This window comes from Muntiacus reevesi, chromosome 9, assembly GCF_963930625.1.
Source record: "Muntiacus reevesi chromosome 9, mMunRee1.1, whole genome shotgun sequence".
NCBI classification, from domain to species: domain Eukaryota; kingdom Metazoa; phylum Chordata; class Mammalia; order Artiodactyla; family Cervidae; genus Muntiacus; species Muntiacus reevesi.
Window position 1 is genome coordinate 41087263 of NC_089257.1, and position 24992 is coordinate 41112254.

The 24992-nt window shown below is 40.5% G+C and overlaps 2 protein-coding genes across 2 annotated transcripts; one reads left to right on the forward strand and one right to left on the reverse strand.

The window, feature by feature from the left end:
• Positions 1-4555: 4555 nt before the first annotated feature.
• On the reverse strand, positions 4556-5512 carry LOC136175782 (olfactory receptor 52R1-like). The gene has a single exon (XM_065946002.1). It carries the CDS (start codon positions 5510-5512, stop codon positions 4556-4558), a length of 957 nt encoding a protein of 318 aa, XP_065802074.1.
• A 15328-nt stretch (positions 5513-20840) lies between these two features.
• Positions 20841-21791, forward strand: OR51F2 (olfactory receptor family 51 subfamily F member 2). The gene has a single exon (XM_065945216.1). The coding sequence runs from the start codon at positions 20841-20843 to the stop codon at positions 21789-21791; it is 951 nt and encodes a 316-aa protein (XP_065801288.1).
• Positions 21792-24992: the final 3201 nt, after the last annotated feature.

Genomic DNA, 24992 nt, shown 5'->3' on the forward strand with positions numbered 1-24992 from the left:
CTTTCTGCATCTTTATCAGCTTCTGCCCATGAGCCTTAATAGAGAATTCACCTGTTCCACAAACATTTTTAGGGGTGGTGACTCTCTTCTCAAGCAGGGTTCAGCTACTCATTTACTGTAGCCGCTTTCAAAAACTGGTTTCTCTCTGCTGATTCTATTTCCCAGATTCTCTGCTGGCCTTTTCAAAGACCAAAGTTCCCTCCTAAGAGATGCCTCTCAGTTTCCTCCAGAGAAGTCAATGGCAACCCCTCAAGTACTCTTCCCTGGAAAATCCCATGGACAGAGAAGCCTGGTGGGCTGTCGTCTAAGGGGTCGCTAGGAGTCTGACAAGACTGAGGCGACTTAGCAGCAGCAGCTGCTCAGCTTCCTCATTCCATTCACTGGCTCTGACTTTCAGCTCTCAGATTTTCTTTTCGGATGGAGCATGGAGGAGCAGAGCTGATCTGCGACAGAACTCTGAGTGGGCGGTGGGAGCCCTTGAGAGGCACCTCTCTTTCCTCCCTGCACTTTCTGCTGAGTTCCTAGGGAACCTGGTGCCTTCACACTCACTCACTAGGTGAAATATCAGTTCAATCCAAGTTGCTTAACTCTGAAGGGATAAATACTAAAATGGGCTGAGATCCTGCTAAGCAACAGCCACCCACTGGAACTCAGCTGGTAAAGAATCCGTCTGCAATGTGGGAGACCTGTCTTCGATCCCGGGGTTGAGAAGATCCCCTGGAGAAGGGAAAGGCTACCCACTCCTGTATTCTGGCCTGGAGAATTCCACTGACTGTATAATCTCTGGGTTTGCAAAGAGTTGGACCTGACTGAGCGACTTTCACTTCACTTCACTTCTACACACTGGAGCATCTTTGAAGACCTGTGAGAGTTGCTTTTGTTATTATAATCATATATAAAGACCTGCCTCAGGGAATTCTGCCCCTCTGCCTGACTGTTAAACCCACAGGCAGCAAATAATGTTTAGAATTTTTAGTAGAGTATAATTCTCAACTATTTGAACCTTATACTGCATGGTTCAGTAGAATAGGATTAAAGAAGTAGATTGACCTATCCTTCTCCAGCTGTAAGGAAATTGTAAACTCAACATATCCTTTTTGAAGAGCAATCTTAAGTCCTCTAAGGGTTCACAAACCCATTGTTTCCCAGGCCTCTTGGAAGTTGGGTTTGTTTTCAAAGACAGAGGTACAGCTTTAATCTGAGTATGGTGAATCTAAGGTTTTATCTCAGGCAATTTGACAGATGAGCTCATGGTGAATAATACCTTGTATGGGCCAGTCTACTTTGCAGTCAGTTGATCCTCAGCCCGCTGTTCTCTCTAGGTTTTAAGGAGGACTCCATCACTGAGTTAGAAAAAAATGTAAGGCTACTTCAGTTGCATAGGCAGCTGGAAGCTTAGAAATTTAATATTGGATGAAAGGCTTTTACTCTAATATGTGGACAACTGGCTCATAGCTAACCTTACATATGACAAATGTCTACAAAATACCATCATAACCCTGAACTATTTGGTTAATTGTGGATAAAAAGTTTCCTAGAAAAAAGCCCAGATATATAAGCAAGGCATCTATCTGGGCTTTGTCCTCTCCCAAGGACAGTGGGGTATTTCACCTGACAGGAAGCAGACAGTTCCAGGGTTGAGGGCACCCAAGACCTGCAGATAACTGAGAGGGTATCAGGGAATGGTAGGGTTCTGTTGGATTTGGATCCCAAATTAAAGGCTCATGTTAAAACCCCTCTATGAGTCACTGAAAGGGCATGATAGTGAACCCTTTACTCAAGATCAGAGGTTAGTATAATAGAGCAAAACTCAAGAACAGAGATTTTTATAAAGTCCATAGACTCAATATAATTAGCAAGAAATTGGTATTTCAAAGCATTTACAGATATCCTTTCTGGTCAGACACTTGAAATGGCTTATTATAAAATATTTCAAAGGTGCTTAATTTAAGCCTACTTCTGAGAGCCACTCTGATATGTAGCGGGTAACTGGCAAAGCCTCATTTCAAGTTACATTAGTTTATTGACATATTTTAGCAATTCTCCTTTTCAATGTAAGACTCAGTTTCTAAGTTTTTCCTGTTGGTTGTGGCCTCTATGTTGAATGTAAGTTCCAATCAATTTGCAGTACTTCAGATAGTTGTTAGGGTATGCTAAAGACAAATAGTAGTTTCTATGCGAACCCACAGGACACAGGAGGCTGGTTTAGTATCATCATCTAAGATCTGACAGGGCATCCAATCAGGACCAGGAGCCACTTTGGCAGTAGGGCAATTTCCTTTGTGCAAATATCCTGTTCTTGTTATTCACTTGGTAAGTTGTATCCAGCTCTTTGTGACCCCATTGACTGCAGCACTCCAGGCTTCCCTGTCCTTCATTTTCTCCCGGAGTTTGCTCAAACGCATGTCTACTGAGTCAGTGATGCCATCCAACCATCTCATCCTCTGTTGCCATGTTCTCCTCCTGCCCTTAATCTTTCCCAGAATCAGAGTCTTTTCCAATGAGTCAGTTCTTCGCATCAGGTAGCCAAAGTGCTAGAGCTTAAGCTTCAGCATCAGTCCTTCTAAAGAATATTCAGGACTGATCTCCTTTAGGATGGACTGGTTGGATCTCCTCCCTGTACAAGGGACTCTCAAGAGTCTTCTCCAACACCACAGTTCAAAAACATCCATTCTTTGGTGCTCAGTCTTTATAGTCCAACTCTCACATCCATACATGATGTGAAAAGGGTTCACACATCATGCTCTATTATACTAACCTCTGATCTTGAGTAAAGGGCTCAAGATCATGACCTTTCAGTGACTCATAGAGGGGTTTTAACATAAGCCTATAATTTGGGATCCAAATCCAACAGAACCCTACCATTCCCTGATACCCTCTCAGTTATCTGCAGGTCTTGGGTGGTCTCAAGCCTGGAACTGTCTGCTGCCTGTCAGGTGAAATACCCCACTGTCCTTGGGAGAGGACAAAGCCCAGATAGATGCCTTGCTTACATATCTGGGCCTTTTTCTAGGAAACTTTTTATCCACAATTAACCAAATAGTTCAGGGTTCTGATGGTATTTTGTAGACATTTGTCATATGTAAGGTTAGCTATGAGCCAGTTGTCCACATATTAGGGTATGCTAAAGACAAATAGTAGTTTGTCTACTGGAAAAACCACACATTTGACTAGACGGACCTTTGTTGGCAAAGTGATGTCTTTGCTTTTTAATATGCTGTCTAGGTTTTTCATAGCTTTCCTTCTAAGGAAGAAGCATTTTGTAATTTCATGGCTGCAATCACTATCTGCAGTGATTTTGCAGCCTAAGAAAATAAAGTCTGTCACTGTTTCCATTGTTTCCCCGTCTATTTGAGATGAAGTGATAGGATCGGATGCCATGATCTTAGTTTTTTGAATGTTGAGTCTTAAGCCAATTTTTTCACTCTCTTCTTTCACTTTCATCAAGAGGCTCTTTAGTTCCTCTTTGCTTTCTGCCATAAAGGTGGTGTCCTCTGCATATCTGAGGTTATCGATATTCTCTCCTGGCAATCTTGATTCCAGTTTGTGCTTCATCCAGCTCAGCGTTGCACGTGATGTACTCTACATATCATTTAAATAAGCAGGGTGATAATACACAGCCTTGACATACTCCTTTCCTGATTTGGAAACAATCGGTTGTACCATGTCTGGTTCTAACTTTGCTTCTTGATCTGCATACAGGTATTGCAGCAGGCAGGTAAGGTGGTGTGGTATTCCCATCTCTTTAAGAATTTTCCATAGTTTGTTGTGATCCACAAAGACAAAGGCTTTGGCTTAGTAAATAAACAGAGTTGATAAGAAGTTTGGGGTCCCTGAGGAGAAAGGCATCTGGGGTTCTCAAGGAGGAGAAAAGGAAAAACTTTTTTTCCCCCTACATTCCTTCATCTTAGTCACATAAAACATTTTTTCTTTTTCTTTAAGCCCAGAGCTAATGATTACACACACAGAAAAACCTATCTTGCTCAAGGATATGTTTTTCCTTAAACTCTGTAAGAATGCTTATGTAACAATGCATCCTGCTGGAGGACATGTTTCCCCTCCTTAAGAAGCCTCTGAATAGTCCTGACCTCTTAAAGTGTATATTGTGGGAGTGAGTCTGGTACGACCTATACGACCTTGAGACACTCTTTTGATTTACTGTAATAACCAATTGCTAAGGCTACAAGGGCGGCACTTTCCGCCCCCTTCTGATGTCTATGTCAGAAACTTTCTCTGTCCTTTTTCACTGTAATAAAACTGTCACATAAGAGCTCTGAGTGATAAGCCTGGTCCCTGATCCTGAAGCTAAATTTTCTTCTTTGGAGATCACAAATCCAACATCATTCACTGTAAGCTATCAAACATAGGTAAAACTTGTATTCATTATCAGTCACTACTTTCAGGGTATCCTGAAAAGTGTTCCCATTACTTCGGGAGGGTGGCTGATCTCTGAACCAGTTTTTCACAGAGATGACTTTGTGACAATATGTGACATCCTGGTGAACTTCTGCATTTATATTCCCAGGTCAGAGGGGTGATTGGGGTGGTTGAAGCCCTAAGCTTTGACCCAGGGGTCTTTTCCACAACATCCTTGAATAACCCTGTCCCTGATCTGTTTGGTTCTAACTCCATAGACGATGGGGTTGAGCACGGGAGGTACCAGGAGATAGAGAATAGCAAACATGATGTGTACCACTCGGGGCACATGATGTCCAAAACGGTGGGTGAGAAAAGTAAAGAGAGCTGGGATGTAGAAAGCTAAGATGACACAGATATGAGAGGCACATGTGCCAAAAGCTTTGAGCCGGGCTTCACTTGAGGGTAACTGTAGCACTGTCCTCAGAATCATGACATAGGATACACTAATGACAATAACATCAAAGCCAATCACAGAGAAGGCTGCAAAGAGTCCATACGCACGATTAACTCTAGTGTCAGCACACACCAACTTCAGCACAGCCATGTGCTCACAGTATGACTGAGGGATGATCCGATTGGGGCAGAAGTGCATCCTGGACACCATTAAGCAGAAAGGACTCACCCACAGCAGCCCTCTCATCATCACACTTGCCCCCAGTTTACCCACGACAGATGGGGTCAGGATACTGGAGTGATGCAGTGGGAAGCAGATAGCCACGTAGCGGTCCAAGGCCATAACCATGAGCAACCCGGACTCCACACAAGAAAAGACATGGATGAAGAACAACTGGATGAGGCAGGCATGGTATTCAATCTCATGATTGTGAAACCAGAATATGGCCAGCATTTTAGGTTGTGTGGAAGTGGAGAGGACCAGGTCAGTGGTAGCCAGCATGGCCAGAAAGAGGTACATGGGCTCATGCAAGGTGGGATCAGTTCGGATTACATGAAGGAAAGTGATATTGCCGACTAGAGCCACAATATACATGGCACAGAATGGAAAGGCAACCCAAAACTGGGAATTCTCCAGTCCTGGGATCCCAAGCAGGATGAAGGACACAGGATGAGAAGAGCTGTTCCCTGAAGTCAGCATTGCACTCTGGCTTATATTTCTCCACTGGGAAAGTATCTACTCTCTGCGGAGAGATAGCATTAAAATAAATCTTTATTATTATTTATTATATTTGGATATAAGGATTGAATAATAAAGTAAAAGTTTAATGGTAAAGCAGAATAACTTCAGCTATTTTAATAAGTAAAATTTTGCAATATAAAATGATGCTAATCTGTGTTCATTACGTACATTTATGTTCTTCAATATGGGGTCAGAACACACCACTAGTTGCAACCATGATATTTTATAAGAAACATTTTTTTTTGAAATAAGAATATGTAAAAGGAAAATTGAAAAATAATGCCATATTAATTCTGTCCCTGTGTTCTAGTAAAAACTGAAAACTAATTTGCTTAAACTTTTGCATAGGTCACTTCATCCCTGCTGGAAATCCCTAACTCAGGGAAGCAGTTGGTTCACTACACCACAACGAGGAATCAGTTTCTGGACGACCTATGCTCTGAGGATGTGGGAAGCAGTGATCTGTCCTTGCTCTTCCAGCCGGGAGAGGGCTTGCTTCTCCAAGGGGGGATAAATATGATGCTGACCCCATCATCTCCCTGCTGATAGCTTCTGAGACTCCCCAAACCAAGGATCCTACTGTGTTCTCGAGACCCCAGGAGAAAGTCCAGTCATGCCTTCCACTAACCCCTCCCAGGACAGGGCTGGTCTCTAGGAAGTGGAGCAAGCACCCTGGCCAAGGGTACCAGGCTGGTTAGGGACTGAGCCAGGCTTCTACCCCACATGCCCTGTTTTTCTCCAAATTTCATACACACTTGGACTGACCTGTATTACGAGTGTTCAAAGCCAGACTGTATTTGAATTTTTACATGATAATCCCTTTTTTTCCTTCTATAGAAATACTTAGATGTATACACAGACATCCTGATGAAGTAGACAGAGATCTATAAACAACAGTCTCCGTGCTGGGACCTCACGCTCCTGAATTAAAAGAGCAGCAACATGTGGGTCACTTTTCAAAGTAGGAAGTCACTTTGCAAAATACTTTGACTTAAAGGGCCATAGCAGTGTATTTATTGGGTTAGTTTTAATTCTAAGACAAATGCTGTGAAGATTTTGGTTGGTAGGTAAAGGACTGACCGATTGGGCACCTATAATGGATTTAGTGTATGACTCCTCAGTTGGAGAATCAAAAAACTTTCCTTGGTCAAATCATGAATATTTTAGGCTCTATGGTCCACAGAATCTCTGTTAAAACTAGTTAGCATAAGTATTGTAGCATGAAAGAAGCCATAGTCAATATCTAACTTGTGAGTGTGGCTGTGCTCCAACAAAACTTTATTTTTAAAACCATGCTGCAAAGGGGAGCTGGTGCAGGGTATAGTTTTTCAATCCTTGTCCTAAGTGATAAATTTCATGATGTTATCCCTGAGCTGTGCTCTCTTCCTAGAACCTCTGCTTTGCAAAGAAAGGGAACTTAATCAATGTTGACTGAAGAAACTAACAAATAAAGGTCATTATTCAGTAGCAATGGAGTCATGAACCAATTTTCCATATCTTAAAATGTCTGACAGAGCCTTCCACATTGGCTCCAAACCCAGAAGATAGTTATGTCCATTTCTCATACTAGCCATTGCCCTGCTGGCCAGAGTTTGACTTTGGGAACATCATCCTCTGCTGGTATTTGCTGGTATCACAAGGATTGATGCTTGAGTCTGATCTCACTACTGACCACTGTCTATCTCAGAGTCAATGGCAAAAAACACAGTTGGTTCTTACCCAATATCTTTACACAATTTAATCTCAGTTGACACGAGTCTTTGTTTGAAAGCATTAGCTCTTACTTCCTTCAGAACAGAAAGACATAGTCAAGGAGAGCATCTTTTCAAACTCCCTTTATCAGATCACCTCTGGGTATGGACAAATGTTTCATTCACACAACTCAGTGGTTCCTAAGAAGGGTTTATGCACGATCTGAAATAAGCCTAGCCTCTTTCTGATTTTATCTAGATTTGTAATATTGTGAAAAAAGTGGAACTAAGGTCCTAAGTCCTGCTCTAAATTGAAAACTTTACCATCCTTCCTAGATAGTAGATATTTGGGTCTTTCCAGGTGGCTCAGTGGGAAAGAATCTGCCTGCCAATGCAGGAGACACAGCTTCGATCCCTGGGTGGGAAAGATCTCCTGGAGAAGGAAATGGCAACCCACTCTAGTGTCATTGGCCTGGGAAAGCCCATGGACAGAGGAGCCTGGCAGGCTACAGTCCACGGGGTTGCAAAAGAGTTGGACACAACTCTGATGGGCTCAAAGAGTCAGACATGACTGGGCAACTCAGACACACACACACAAGGTGTAGCAATTAAAAACAAAGTCACCAATCATAAACCAAAAATGAAAAGAAATTCAGAAATACAAACATTATCTGGGCACTAGGGCTGTGTTGTATCCCCTTTAACCTGGCCTGATGTTCTCATACAGTCATATACTGTGTTTACTCTAGAGGCTCCCTCATTTCCCTCTTTTCACCTCCTGTGTGCCACTCTTCACTTGCAAGGACATAGTCACGGAGGCTTAAGGTCACTTGGAAAAGCATACTTGAGTCATCCTCACTGTTGCAGTGGGTACTGGTGATGATCCTGGAGATACATTTATCAAAGTGAATAATAATCTCTTTGATTAATTCTGAAAGATACTGTTATTTTTGTAGATACAACACTATACAATTTTACCTTTTATTGTTTCTCTCGTAAAGCCTCTGCACCTTTATTTACAGTGAGAGAATCAGAACCGAGGGTAGCTACATGATTGGCCAAAACCACACAGTAGATTAGTGCCAAGCGCACAGCTCCACACCCAGTGGTCTTGGTGGTCCACAACACTGCCTCTGCAAGATAGCGACTGATTGGAACACCCATGCTGGTAGGATACAGCGGTGATTGTTGCCCTGTCATGAAAAAGCCAGGTACAAAGGGGACCTATGAAATTGTTGAGTGAATTACAGATAGATCTGCATTTGAATCTGGAACCCCACTAAGTCACTGACCTGGATGCCTCTATGATAGGTTCCAGGTGGATTTTCTGGCACCTCTGGGTATAGACTGCTGAATGGCATCTTTACTGAATCTGCCCACAAGCCTTAGTAGAAACTCACCTGTTATATAAACTCCTTTTGGGGTGGTGACTCTCTTCTCAACCAGGGTTCAACTACTCATATATGGTAGCTTCTTTCAAAACCAGTTTTTCTTCACTGATAGATCTACTTTCCAGACTCTCCCATGGCCTTTTCACAGACCAAAGTAACCTCATGAGTGATGCCTCTCAGTTTCTTCACTCTATTCCTCTATTCTGTTGGCTCTGACATTCAGGTCTCAGATTTTCTTTCTTGGGTCAACAGTGGAAGAGCAGAGATGATCTGAAATTCAAGTCTGAGTAGAAGATGGGAGCTTCTTGAGAGGCGCCTCCCTTTCTGCACTTTCTGCTCTGTTCCTTTGAAATCTGGTACCTTCACTATCACTCAGCTGATGAAATATCAGTTCAATCCACATTGCTCAAACCCACAGGGATAAAGACTAAATGGGCTATCTTGCTAGGGAACAGCTTCCGGGAATTTTACACTCTGTTTTATTACTTTGGGATGGAGAAGGCAATGGCACCCCACTCCAGTGTTCTTGCCTGGAGAATCCCAGGGACGGAGGAGTCTAGTGGACTACCATCTATGGGGTCACACAGAGTCGGACATGGCTGAAGTGGCTTAGCAGCAGCAGTAGCAGTTATTACTTTGGGGCATTTAAAACTGAGACCCAGAACCATAATTCCAGAGTAGTATGGCGTCCTGATCCAACCTCCTTCCTGGATGGATTGCATAAAGAGGTAGTACTTCACTTTTCTAGAATTTTCCTGGAGGACACAGAACAAGCAGCAAGTCTTCTTGCCATCTCAGGCTGGAGATCAGCAGTCATGATCTCTGGGCCTGGAGCCCCCAGTGAGTCAGGCCATTCTGCACAGAGCATACCATGCCTCTAGCTCCTATACTGTGAGTCCTATTGCTCCCTGGGATGGGCAGAGAGAACTGGGGCCCAGGGCACCGCTCACTGAAAGCTCTGCTTTATCTCTAACCAACTCCAACTTTACCAGACACAACTGTAAATGGCTTCTGGAAAACAGCTTATAACCGAGAACACTGAATGGAGCCTCTTTAAAACCTGTGAGTGTTTACACTTTCCTTTCCCCCAAGTCCCAATTCTCTCCACCCTCCTAGGTCCCACTGCCTCTTACTTGAACTGACTTCCTCTAAGCCTGGACACTAAAAGTGGAAGCATTAACCCCTAAATCTCCCTTCTTCTCTATATGTGTGAATTCTCTATATAAGTGCATTTGAAGGCACACATAATAATGTGTGTTGCTGAGATTGTTTTTGTTCAGCTACCAAGATGGGTTTGACTCTTTGTGACCCCAAAGAGTGCAGGACACTAGGCTTCCCTGTCCTTCATTGTCTCCCGGAATTTGCTCAAATTCATGTCCACTGATCGTATGAGTGTAACTTTATCTATATGCATGTACTTTATTGTTTGCCAGAGTATGTATATTTACAACTGAAGGGATATTTTGTGCAATGTGCAAGTGTGTTCATTTGTCATGTATATTGATGTGTATATATGAGTGATAGTAATAAATATGCATGTAAACGAGTGGATTTTCTTGAGGATGTTTGTATGTTAAATTGTATATACGTGCAAGGACAAATAATTACTTGTGTGAAGTATACATTTTAGTGTGATAACAGGCCTCTGTGAGGGCGAGTTCACTATACATGTGGAGAAAACAATGTCACCTGCCATTTCAGTAAGAAAAGAATATTGCCTGCCATTAAGCCATCTAGCCACCAACCAGTGGTTTCTGGAAGGTATCCCCTTTCTGCAACACCATTTCTTAGTTACAGGAAATAGTCTTTATTCAGTATCCTTGACTCCCTGAATTCCAGTGAGTGGGTTCAACAGTTGCTAGCTACGGAAGGGAGGTGAAACAGAGACAAAGGGAGGAACAGTCAAAATAACACCCCCCCACCACACACACAAAATAGTGAAGCCTTGGGGCAGTGCCCTGATCCTCTCTCAAGGGATATACATAACAATATCTTTGAACTGTTTTGCAGATCTGAACATCCCACCAAGTGGGAGAAATTAATTGTATGCTTCCCACAAACATGTAGACCCCAGACCACTTGGAACCAGAAGGTTGATGATGCTGACTCCCACTTATTAGCACACAACCAACCAATCAGAAGACTGTCCAATAGATGACCATGTCGCCTTTGAGCCATTACTATAAAGTTCTTCATAATCCCTCCGGATTTGGAGACAGAGTGTGACGGCATTACAATATCAATAAAGCTATTATTTTCTATTTCACCGAAAACTCTGTCTGAGAATTAGTTTCATGCTGGGGTACAGAGGGTGGATTTGACTTCAACAGTAAGGACTTGAATTCAGATACTGATGTTCTAACCTCTAGTACCTCTGAATGTGACCTCATTTGGAAATAAGCTCATGTTGTGCTATGCTTAGTCGCTCAGTCATGTCCAACTCTTTGGAAACAAGCTCATTGCAGATGTAATTAAAACTAATAATAATAATAAATAAATAATAAAATGAAATGAAAATAAACTAGTAATAATAATTTCATGCTGAAGCAGAGAGGGTTCCTAGTCTATATGACCGATCTCCTCCTAAAAAGGGAAAATTTGGACATTGAGACATGCACCTACATGGCATGGCTCATAGTTTCATTGAGTTACACAAGGCTGTGGTCCATGTGACCAGTTTGATTAGATTTCTGTGATTGTGATTTTCATTCTGTCTGTCCTCTGATGGATAAGATAAGAAGCTTCCTGATGGGAGATACTGACTGATGGGCGAAACTGGGTTTGTTTTTTTTTCTGATGGGTGAGGCAATACTCAGTAAATCTTTAATCCAGTTTTCTGTTGATGGGCACGGCCCAAACTATGGTGGAGGTAATGAAGATAATGGCGACTTCCTTCAAAAGGTCCCATACACGCACTGCTGTATTCGGTGCCCCCGAAGCTTCAGTAGGCCACTGCTGACCCACACATCCATCAGAGACCCCTGGACACACTCATGGGCAAATCTGAGTCAGTTTCTTGTGAGGTCTCTGCTCCTTTTTCCTGGGTTCTGGTGTGCACAAGGTTTTGTTTGTGCCCTCCAAGAATCTGTTTCCCCAGTCTTGTGTAAGTTTTGGTGACTCTATGGTGGGATTAATGGCGACCTCCTCCAAGAGGGCTTATACCATACCCAGGTCTGCTGCATCCAGGGCCCCTGCCCCCGCTGCAGGCCACTGCTGACCCATACCTCCACAGAAGACACTCAAACGCTCAAAGGCAGGTCTGGTTCAGTCTCTGTGGGGTCCCCTGGTGTGCACAAGGTTTTGTTTGAGCCCTCTGAGCATCTCTGGCAGGTATGGGGTTTGATTCTAAATGCAATTTCACACCTCCTACCATCTTGCTGGGGCTTCTCCTTTGCCCTTAGACATGGGGTATCTTTTTTTGGTGGGATCCAACATTTTCCTATAGATGGTTATTAAGCAATGAGTTGTAATTTTGGGGTTCTCACAAGAGAAGATGAGTGAAGACAAGTGCACGTCCTTCTACTCTGCCATCTTGATTGAGCTTAGACGGACAGGATATGGTGGAGATGTTTTGACAAAACGTGGTTACTGGAGAAGGCAATGGAAAACCACTTCAGTATTTTTGCCTTGAGAACTCCACGGACAGTATGAAAAGGCAAAAAGATAGGACACTGAAAGATGAACTCCCGAGGTCAGTAGGTGCCCGATATGCTACTGGAGAAGAGTGGAGTAATTCCAGAAAAATGAAGAGACAGAGCCAAAGCAAAACAATGCCCAATTGTGGATGTGACTGTGATTTGCCCAAGACCACATAATAAATTTGGAAGTGATAGTCGCTCAGTCGTGTCCAACTCTTTGAGACCCCATGGACTATACAGTCCATGGAATTCTCTGGGCCAGAATACTGGAATGGGTAGTCTTTCCCTTCACCAGGGGATCTTCCCAACCCAGGGTTCAAACCCAGATCTCCTGCATTGCAGGTGAATTCTTTACCAGCTCAGCCACAAGGGAAACCCAATAAATTAGTGCCGAGTGCATAACTCCACACCCAGTGCTCTTAGTGGTCCACACCACTGCCTCAGCTAGATAGTGATTGATTGGCACACTCACTCTGGTAGCACACAGAAGAGAATTTTGCCTGCCTTGTCATGAAAAAGCCAGATACAAAGGGGACCTACAAATTATAGGGAAATCTGCATTTGAATGCAGAACTCTGCTTTTCATTGGACTGGTTGCCTCTATAACAAGATTCCAGGTTGATTTTCTGGCATCTCTGGGTATAGACTGCCTTCTCTAGGATGGTGTCTTTATTGCCTTCTGCCCATGAGCCTTAACAGAAAACTCACCTCTTCCGTAAACTCCTTTAGGGGTGGTGGCTATTCTCAACCAGGGTTCAGCTGCTCATTTGCTGTAGCCCCTTTCAAAACCAGCTTGTCTCCACTAATTCATCTATTTTCCAGACTCTCTAATGTCTTTTTCACAGACCAAAGTTCCCTCCAAAGAGATGCCTCTCAGCTTCCTCATTCTATTCTGCTGATTCTGACTTTCAGATCGCAATTTTTTTTTCCCCCCCTGGGTGGACAATGGAGAAGCAATGTTGACCTGCCACCCAAGTCTGAAATGGGAAAGGAGATCCCTAGAGAGGTGTCTGTCTTTTCTCTCTGTACTTTTTCCTGAATTCCTACAGAATCTGGTGCCTTCACACTGACTCACAAAGTGAAATATCAGTTCAATCCATGTTGCTCAAGCCCAAAGGGATAAAGACATAAATGGGATGAGATTTAGCTAATGAATAGCTTCAGGGAAGTTGAGATTCTATTTTTTGTACTTTGGTGTATTTTAAACTAAGACCCAGAACAATAATTCTGGAGTAGTACAGGGTTCAGATCCAACCTCCCTCCTGGAGGGTTTGTGTATGGAGGAAGTCTTCCTACTTTTCTAGAGCCTCTCTGGAGGACACAGAACAAGCAACATGTCTTCTTCCCATCTCAGACTGAAATCAGCAGTCGTAATCTCTGAATGTTGGAAGCTTGTCTTTATCCCTTTAAATTGCTAGTGGGCAAAATGAAAGATAACTTGAATTCTGGAGAAAGCAAAATGTTATCCCAGAAATCCATGGTCCAGTGTAAATTAAACAGAAATGTGACATAAATATGGGTAATTGAATCAGAGCCAAAGGAAAAAATAAAGTGATTTTACTGTGTTGAATGGATGCCTCCTCTCACAGTGTTTGCGTGCTGAGTCCCCTCGGTCATGTCCAACTCTGTCATCCTATGGACTGTAGAGCCAGGCTCCTCTGTCCACGGTATTCCCTAGGCAAGAATGCTGGAGTGGGTTGCCATGCTCTTTTCCAGGGATTTTCCCGATCCAGGGAATAAACTCGACTCTCCCGCATCTCCTGCACTGTGGTGGATTCTTTACCCACTGAGCCACCTAGGAAGGCATATATGCGTTTAGTTACAGAAAATTTCTCGGGTTTTAGATTCTGTGTTGAATAATGTTTATTTAATCATATCCCAATCAAAATTGATTTGCTTTAAAGTTCAAACAACTGAAACACAAATATAGTATATGTAATAATAGCTATAAGACCATCAGTTCAGTTCAGTTCATCAGTTCAGTCATTCAGTCGTGTCCGACTCTTTGTGACCCCGTGAATCACAGCACGCCAGGCCTCCCTGTCCATCACCAACTCCCGGAGTTTACTCAAACTCATAAAACCATATATAAATTTATATACATATTCAGACAAATATTATGGTGTAGGTGATTATATTAATATCTGGGAATGATGACAGGAGATAAGGATAAGGGCATTTCTTGTCTGCACCCTGCACAGCAATAAACAAAATTGAAAATTAATGGAGAAGAAAAAGACTGTTTACATTCATGGAACATTTTATAAAGATGGTGAAGTAACTAAAAGAGAAATGGCAAGCATATTATTTAGATTTTCTTCAATCTAAAGCATACTATTTAGTATTTCCCAGGTGAGCCTCCTGGGATTATGCTGGGACATGACCCAGGATTATGCTGCTCATCTAGTTTTACTTTCTCCAAGCCCCAAGGGGCTCCTGGCAGCAGGGCTGAGTCACATGCTGGGCTCCTCAGAAGGCTGGGTCCGAGGGCTACCCACTGTACAGTCGGCTGGGTGATAGAGGAAAAGGCAGCTGCCCCTCTGCTGGGAGCCAGGTAAGATGCTAGGACCAGAAGGTGTGGACCAAGAAGAGGGACTGTTGAAAACCGCATCAGATGGGCAAGGGACAGAGCAGAAGGAGGGATGAGGGGAGGCAAAAGAACACACACCTGAGGAGGGAGAGTAGAGGGGATCAGAGTGACAGCCCCAAAGCTACAGCTTGTGAAAGTTAAGGGACGCATTTGCAAGCACATATATGTCTACAGGAAAAGCATGAAATTCAGTTCTATCAAGAAATTGAGTGAATTGTACTGCTGTGTGGCCCAAGTTTGATATTTATTGTATATTTTATTGTTATTTCACACAGCTTTTAAATTTGATTTCTGTCTCCCTATTTGTTAGAAAGTAAATTTCTTGAATTCTTTCAGTTGGCATCAGTTCCACCTTTTACAGGATCCTTATAGTCTGAGCTTCTAAGAAATCTTTTATGTTTAGAAAGAAGTACTTCAAATACATCTTGTCATTTGATAATTATAGAAACAGCTGGATATTGGCAGACCTGGGATTTTATTTTTTAACTGAAATATAGTTAATTTTCAATGTTGTATCGGTTTCTAGTGTACAGCAAATGATTCAGTTATATACATATGTATAAATATTATTTTCAGATTCTTTTTCATTACAGATTATTATAAGACATTGAGTATGGTTCCCTGTGCTATACTGTAGGTCATTGATGGTTAGCTATATTATATATAGTAGTGTGTATATGAAATAAATTAGGAGTTTGGAACCAGGGATATTTAAGTCCAAGCTTTACAGATAAGGAATCTTAGATGAGAATGGGTTACTAAGGTCCTACTTCTCACCAGTGTCAATGTAGGAGCAAGGACTTGTACCTTCATCTTTATTATTATACTGGGCCAGAATAATACATCCCAACATCCATGATCAAAGCCTCTGGACACAAAAATGTATTAAGTGTTATTGTTCCTGTTCCCAACTTTCTTACCGTCTATCTAACCACAGCCTGTCACCAAATAAATAACACATGCACCATCTACTTTAAATCAGATGCAGCAGTGTTCTCTGGCCTTAGCAGTCTAATGTGTATATTTGCTCTACAACTTATTTTACTTACACATATCTTTTGTAACCAGTTGTATTTAAGTTTAACATAGTGTGTTCTGTATTGGTATTTTACTTAACTGTATTCATTTCATCTTATTTAAGAAGGCACTCCCTAAAAAAATATGCATTTTCCCTTATTTATTCTAAAGTTGATTATTATAGCTTTTTTTTCGGCTTTGGAATTTTTAACCCAAGTGCAGAGATGTGTGAAATAGGGATCCTTTCATATTTTAATAAATTGTTAACCAACAGACCAAGTATTATTTATCATATCAAATTTTTCCTGGTGATGTAACATGCCATTGTCAATATATTCTTTATCTTCATTTATACATTTTTTGGAAATACTCTTCTATTCTGGGGGTATATATTTTTAAACCTTTGACCATTACATTTTTTAAATTATAATAGCTTTCCATTACATTTTGACATGTCAAAGGATATCCCATCTGTGTTGCTTCCATATTATACCAAATATATTTGCACATTTATAGTACCTAATACATTTTATAATACATCTGTCACTATCCATTAAAAATTTTTGTGTTATTGACTGATGACACTGAATTTATGGGAGTGTTAATAGGAAAATTCACATCATTTTACTGTTGAATATTAATTCTTACTTTTAGGAAAGGAATAAAGGACTTAATGTTCTTCAGTAAGTCTTTACAGACTTCCCCTATCTCTGCCAGACATAAACTTCTGTCATACAAATGCATTTTATAGCTTTGTAACTGTTATAAATAAATCCTTACTTTTATAAAATTTCCCCAGCAGTTAATTTCTTTTTTAAAAAATTTTATTGGAGCGTAGTTGGTTTACAATGTTGTGTTATTTTCAGGTGTACATCAAAGTGAATCAGTTATACATATACATGTGTCCACGCTTTTTAAATTTCTTTTCTCATATAGGCCATGATAGAATATTGAGTGGAGTTCCCCGAGCTATACAACAGGTTCTTAATAGTTATCTATTTTACACATGATAGTTTATCAGTCTCAATCTTCCAGTTTATCCCTTCTCCACCCCACCTTTAGCCTCTGGTAACAAGTTTGTTTTCTATATCTGTGAGTTTACTCTCAGTGGCTAACTTCTGTGACAGAAAAAAGCTATTAATTTGTGATATTGATCGTCTATACAATCACTTTGGCAGATTCTGTTTTTAAGAGTTTTCGGTCTATTCTTTTAAATGATTAATTAAAACCTAAATAAAGACATTTTTGCTTTGTCTCAAAGGTAACACTATCTCCTTTTATTTACTTGCTTTTTTCATTTATGAAGACGGTTCCATTAAATGTTGAATAGTAGTTGTGTTAATAAATATCGTTGGGGCTCAGGGCAGTCCATCCCAAAATACATTACAATGGCATGTTGACTATTTTGAATTAAAAGTTACTTTAGAAACAACCATTCATTCATGTCAATGTATGACAAAACCCACTGAAATGTTATGAAGTGATTGGCCTCCAACTAATAAAATAATATTAAAAAAATAAATAAATAAATAAATAAAAATTAAAAAAAAGAAACAACCAGTGCAAGAAGGACACTCTGACTGTCTTCTCTCTTTCTGAAAGTAGGAAATAAATCTCCCATGTGAAACCTTCCCCGTACTATAGGGTAAAGAGAGGACCTTATCATCAGAGACCCAGAAGACTGTACAGACAGACCTCACTACTTCTTTACTAATTTACCACCCCAAACCAAAACTCTGTTTAGATGTGTCACTAATTAAGCACCCAAGCCTAAGTTTCTTTGTCTGGTCATTTCCTCACAGATATGCTGTTTCTTTGTCTTAAGAGCATAAAGCTGCCAACTTTGGCTACTTCTTATGTTCCGTTTCTATGAGACCTCCACACTCCACATGTAGATATCAAATTTAATATATGTGTGTGTGTGTGTGTGCTTCACCTGTTAATCTGCCTGGTGTCAATTTAATTACTAGATTAGCCAAAAACTCAATATGGGTAGGGGGGAAATTTTCCCCTCCCTAAAAAAAATCTTTATCTTGTCATTAACTTTAATAAATCTGCTTTTCATAGGTCACTGGTAAATACATTTGCTCCAAATTTCTGAAAGAAACCTTTCATTTGGAACACTATTTGTATTTGAAATATTAAGAATATTATCACAGACTGCCATTGAATTTACTGATTTCCTCCTCATCTCTTCAGAAAATCATCATTTGCTTCCCTTGCTCTATTGGTGTAGTCATACCATGGATAGCATAGGCTCATTTGGTGATTGCTTTTCTATAAATGTTATCTATTTTGTATATGTTGCCAAATATAGTATTGTACTTATGCATACTATTCTATTATAAACTTTTACTTCTCTGTTCTTATCATTTCTCATCCAGTTAGTCATGCTTTTTCTAAAACTTTCTTGAAAATTTACATATTTTCTTTTTAAATAATCGACTTTGGTTTTATTGTTAATGCATTAATTTGTGCTCATTTTCTGTATTAATTTTTTCTCTGACTTTTATTTAAATATTTTGCTAACATCTTAAGCCGAAAACAAAAATATTTTATATCATTTCTTTCTGCATTGAATAAAAGAAAGTTTCATTAAAACAATGAGGGTTTGACCAATATGAGCTGTGTTTAGTCACTCAGTCGTGTCTGACTCTTTGTAACCCCATGGACTGTGGCCCTCCAGGCTCCTTTGTCCATGGGGATTCTCCAGGCAAGAATACTGAAGTGGATTGCCATTCCCTCCTCCAGGGAATCTTCCTAATCCAGGGATCAAATCCAGGTCTCTCTTTGCAAGTGGATTCTTAACCATTTGAACCACCAGGGAAGCCCATCATTGTTTTCTAATAAATGTATATTTTTCAGGTTAATATACTGCCTTCAGTGCATTGCCTCACAGGTTCTGATATGTGTTTTTCTCATTTTTATTCAGTTTAAAATATTATTTTTCTCATTTATATTTTTCTATCATAGAGAAGATTTTTAATAAATGAATGTTGCTATTGATACTGAATCCTTTGCTGGGGGTTCAGGGGGAAGTTGTTGAATGGCAGGAGAAAAATAATAGAGACTTTTGCCATATAATATATATAGAGAGGAAAACTTTCAGAAAGAAGGGGTTGTCAGAATAATGTGTAAGTGGTGGATAAATAAGACGGTCACCAAAATGATTCAACTGGCTTTGGAGGTTCTATTATACTTTGGCATGGTCTTCCATACTGGGTGTATCCTTAACATCTAATTCTCTGGGTCCTTTGCACACAGGACTATTCATGATGAGATTCTTTTCTTGAGAAGCCTAAGCAGCATCATACCCACACAGCTGACATGGAATTAACATTTTAGGTGTCTGAAAGTAAGCATCTAAAACATATTTGTCATGGACATTTGTCAGACTATGTTAGGGACCCCTTCTCTATGTGCCTCAGCCTCATTGAACGAGGTCATACGTGCATTGGGGACATACGTGAAGGTTCCAACTTCAGCTCTTCTATGTCTAACTCCATAATCTGGGGGAAATTAACTCAATCACTTTAAACATCAGTTTCCCCATTTATATATTAAAGATAACATTTTTTTGTACTTGATTGGACAGTTATGATTATTAGATCAGATTATGGATATGAAGATAATCACATCTGTCACGTGGTTTGTATTTAAGAAATGTTAGCCTCTGTAGTTCTTTGGGTTTCAGTAGTTGCTTAGTTGCTAAGTCATGTCCGACTCTTTGGCGACCCTATGAACTGTAGCCCACCAGGCTCCTCTGTCCATGGGATTTCCCAAGCAAGAAAACTGGAGTGGGTTGCCATTTCCTTCTCCAGGAGATCTTCGCAACCTGGGATAGAACCCATGTCTCTTGCACTGAAGGAGGATCCTTTACCACTGAGCTACCAGGGAAGCCATTTTAGCAGTAGCTTGCCAAATTTATCAAAATGAGGTGTTACTGGACTGTGTTAAAATAATGGCAAGTTTCGTCTATTTTTCTTTCTTCCTTCCTTTCTTCTTCCCTCCCTTTCTTCCTTTTATACTTTCCTTCTTTCCTCCACCTTTCCTAAATATGTGGTTTCTCTCAACAATTATTATCTTTATCTTTAAAGATTAATCTGGGGGTTATTTAATTAAGTCTTCATTTCCTCATATGCCATATATACACTTATACATACTACCTACCTTCGAGTGTTAGTGTATGGGTAAAATCATATAATGCTTACTAGAATTTGTCAACAACACAGGGAAATTTCAACAAATGAGAGATATACTAATTTTTCTTAGTGTGATTCTTGGGCCCATCATCACATATATAAATATGTGAGTCTTCGGAATGCCTTAGACACATGTGTGTTAGTCACTCAGTTGTGTCCAACTCTTGCGACCCCATTGACTATAGACTTCCAGGCTCCTCTGTCCATGGAATTCTCCAGGCAAGAGTACTAGAGTGGGTTGCCATTCCCTTCTCCAGGGGATTCTCTCTACCCAGGGATTGAACCCAGGTCTCCTGCATTGTGGTCAGATTCCTTACATACTTCTGAATATATCCCTGGAAAACCTAATAATATCCACATTTCAAATATGAGCTGATTTTCTGGTTCTTTATTCTATGATCAATAAATTATTTTTAAAAATCCTGGAAACCAGATTTATCAGCATATTGTTTAGGTATTCTACTGGGGACTTTTATAGTTAGGAAAGATTGAACTATGTTATTGTTGCCACCAAAGACAATTATAGACTTAAGAAAATTTGATGTAAAATAATCCAGGGAATCTTCAATTCTCAAAAATGAGAAATACTGAGGGACAGGGAAAGAAACTTGTGGCTCTATAAAACTCATAAAATACTAAAATCCCTAGATCAGCAGTAGTAATTTAGTGACTTTCAGAGTGTCTAAGTGATAAGCTACATTTTTATCATGTGTTATGCTTAATTATTCAAATATCCTTGTCTTCTCAGCCCCTCATTATGTGGGTCATCAACAATACCAGTGCTCAGCCTCTGACCTTCCTCTTGACGGGTATTCCAGGACTGAGAGCAGCCCAGATCTGGGTCTCCATCCCTGTTTGTCTCCTGTATGCCATCGCCCTCTCTGGGAACAGCATGATCCTGTTTGTGGTCCTCCGTGAACAGAGCCTTCATGAGCCCATGTATTATTTCCTCTCTATGCTTTCAGCCACAGACCTGAGTTTATCCTTGTGCACACTTTCCACTACCCTTGGGGTCTTCTGGTTTGAAGCTCGAGAGATCAACTTAAATGCCTGCATTGCCCAGATGTTCTTTCTCCATGGATTTACTTTCATGGAGTCTGGGGTTTTGCTGGCCATGGCCTTTGACCGTTTTGTGGCCATCTGTGACCCACTGAGATACACCACCATCCTCACCAATGCCAGGATCGCCCAGATTGGGATGAGCATGTTGACAAGAAATGTTGCTGTCATGTTGCCAGTTGTGCTTTTTGTCAAGAGGCTCTCCTTCTGCGGTTCTACGGTCCTTTCACATTCTTACTGCTACCATGTTGATCTCATTCAACTCTCATGCACAGACAACAGAATCAACAGCATCCTTGGTCTGTTTGCACTCTTCTCCACGACAGGGTTTGACTGTCCTTGTATCTTGCTCTCCTATGTCCTGATCATCCGATCTGTCCTCAGCATTGCTTCCATAGAGGGCAGGCAGAAAGCCTTCAACACCTGCATTTCCCACATCAGTGCTGTTGCCATCTTCTACATTCCTCTCATCAGCCTGTCTCTTGTCCATCGCTATGGCCATTCAGCACCTCCCTTTGTCCACACCATCATGGCCAATATCTTCCTGCTTATTCCTCCTGTGCTCAACCCTATCATCTATAGTGTGAAGACTAAGCAGATTCAAAAGGCTGTTATCAAGGTCTTAATTCAGAAGCGACTCCAAATCTAATCTTTAGTTGTCTCAGAGCTAAGTGCTTTGAATGAGTGCTTTGGTAGAATGGTGTATCTGCTCACCAAAAGCCTAGAGATGCCTCCAACAGTACAAACTATTCAACTTATAAGTTGTATGATATTTGCTTAGTTTTCTTATTCAGTAAGTTCATATTAATGCCACCTAAATTATTTTGTTTTTAAGATAAAGTGAAATAATGTATGCAAACAAATATTTATATTTGAAAGTAGTAAAAGGCCTGAATAAAATATTCGTCAGATTCTGCAATAATAAAAGCTCAGATTTATGTAGGAAACTTTATTAATAAGCCAGTTCTTTTCTGAGTATATATAAAAATCACTTCTAATAATTGAACTTTTTTTCTTAAAACTCTCAATTCTCTGCATGCTTACAAAACAGATATATATATATATATATATATATATATATATATATATATATAGTGGATCCTAAAATATACATCAGTGTAAGCTAATATTGTATCTTATGTAGGTAAATTTATCTTGGTCCTTTATTATGTTATAGGGGCATACCCAACGTCAATGTAAAATGTCATATCAAGTGCTCTGGATCAGTTTTGCTGCTGTTAGCTGAATGCTAAACACTTGTAATAACATTTCTAACATCCCAGGAGTGATGATTGTACTGTTTCCTCATGATCAGACTTGAGAAAAGAGAGCTCATACTTTTGGCTCATGCTTTATTTCCAACTCTGCCATTGTGACTCCATCGATGGGCCCACTGGACCAGCAGCAGTGGAGCTAAGGCCAAGTGATATTTCTATGTAGGTTCCCTCCACTTGGTTATTGAGTTCCTCCACTGAGGCAAGTACTGTTTGGTGGGTGGTAGCATGAGATTTAGTGGGTGGTAGCATGAGGTATGGTCTCACAGAGTTGGACATGACTAAAGTGACTTAGCAGCAGCAGCAGTAGCATGAAGTAAGGGGCTTCTTTTGTGGCTCAGATAGTAAAGAATCTGTCTGCAATGCTGGAGACCCAGGTTTGATCCTCCGGTTGGGAAGATACCCTGGAGAAGAGAATGGCAACCCACCCTAGTATTCTTCCCTGGAGAATCCTATGGGCAGAAGAGCCTGGTAGGCTACAGTCCATGGGGTCACAAAGAGTTGGACATGATTGGGTGATTAACTCTTTCACTTTCAGCATGAGATAAAGGACTTTCACTCTTTAAGACCTCTTCAGTATGTACTTCACATACATCTTCTACAGACTTCCTTTTTTCTCTTCTTTCAAAGTTGCTTATTCTATCCCATGACCAACTATCCACACCTTTCAGAAAAGTACAGAAGTCCCTGTATATCCACATACATCAGATAACCTCTCTTTCTACACAACGTTGACAACAAAGAGAACCGTGCATTATGAGAATTTTTCTTCATCTTTTTTTTTTAATAACCACCACGTGTGGGACTGTTTTGCTGTTGTATTATATTTTGTGGCTCAGACCGTAAAGAGTCTGACTGCAATGCAGGAGGGCCAAGTTCTATCCCTGGGTCTGGAAGATCCCCTGGAGAAGGAAATGGCAACCCACTCCAGTATTCTTGCTTGGAAAATCTTAAGAACAAGAGGAGCCTGGCAGGCTACAGTCCACAGGGTCGCAAAGAGTCGGACATGACCGAGCGACTACAGTTTTCTTTCAGCCCCAAATTGTCCACCAATCCACCCATAATACCAGTGATAGATTCCATTGGATTCTAGGACAACCATTCATTCACATAATTTATTTGTGCTTTGTATAAATAAATTATGTGAATGGGACCTTGCACTTTGTCTTTCCCACCATAATGGTTTAAACGTCCCAGATAGAGTTATAACATGAGATTTCATCAGCCACTAAATGTAATCTTGCCAGTCATATACTCAGGCATCTGTGTATATCACTGTGTATCTCTACACAGGTAAAACTGAAAATCATCAGGTTCACTAAGAGTTAAACTTGGTCCAGAATTCCATCAATCATCTTGCTTCAATAATCTCATATTTTAACCAAATAAGAACATGATGGTATATTTGGTTTCCTATATCAGTGAGATATTATATCCTATATCCAATAGTCCTCAAAGAATCTGGGTATTTGTCTTTCCCCAGTCAACAAGGACTTTTGTAAATGGATGTATGTCTATTTGGGGAAAGACCTGGGTATTTTTTGCTGTTGTAGCTGCGTACTTATAATGGCATGGCAGGTTATTTCGTCAAGGGAACCAAGGTGATGACTACCCAGTATGTGAAGTGACTCAAATCTTTCAGATAATCTGAGGAGTCTAACAGCTTTCTGTTAGAGTGGTTGATGCCAGTCTGATGGTCAGAAGTTCTCCGTTTTAAATGTATTTCAAGTAGTCACTGTCCACTTAGCTTGTTTTCAATGCTATCATCAAATGCAACAGATCATTATGGGTGCTGCCACCTTGATCGTCATTCAAGACTTGCTACTCTCTACTGCAGTTATTTAGCTTACTTCTTATTGTTAAGTACCGCCATGTGGTTTCAAAATCTCTCTATTCTCATTGTTAGTGGGGAGTTGCTCCACAGAAGCAGTTTTCACTGCCAAGTCCAGCCTACAAAGCACAGCATCTACCAAACTATTCAAAGATATCAGATACTCTGTTGCAAACCCCTTCTTTATTGCCTTTGTGAGGGAATATCCTTTCTTTCCTTCCAGAGAAAATAATCATGTGATAAATTATCTGGTCCTACATGATAAATCCATTCTAATATTTTCACCTCCTTTAGATTTCTATATATTTTGCCGAGCAGATATGGCATCTCTACCTAATTTTCTATAGGTAAATCATGTTAAAGTTTCAAGCAACCATCTCAGCAGTGCATTATCATAGTTTGCAGGCTTCTTTGACGTAATGGTGAACTCCAACTGTGTATGAGTGTCCTTATGTCAATAAATTATTCTCTATGTCAACTTATATCACCAGTCACTTCCTCTGCTGTCTCAAATCCATCACTTTCAAGATCCAGTTTTACAAGGGTTCATTTGATTCCAGCTAGTACATTTAGGTAGATTCTGTAGTGGCTTCAGTGGTTAATCTATTTTCTCCCAAAATGTTATTAACATTACCCCCTGTTCATGCTTTGCTGAGATATGATTGCTTATTGGCTTGGGTACAGTGAGAAATGATGGGGGCAGACCTTGCATGGGAGAAGTACCATCTTGTAAGGCACTGCGCTC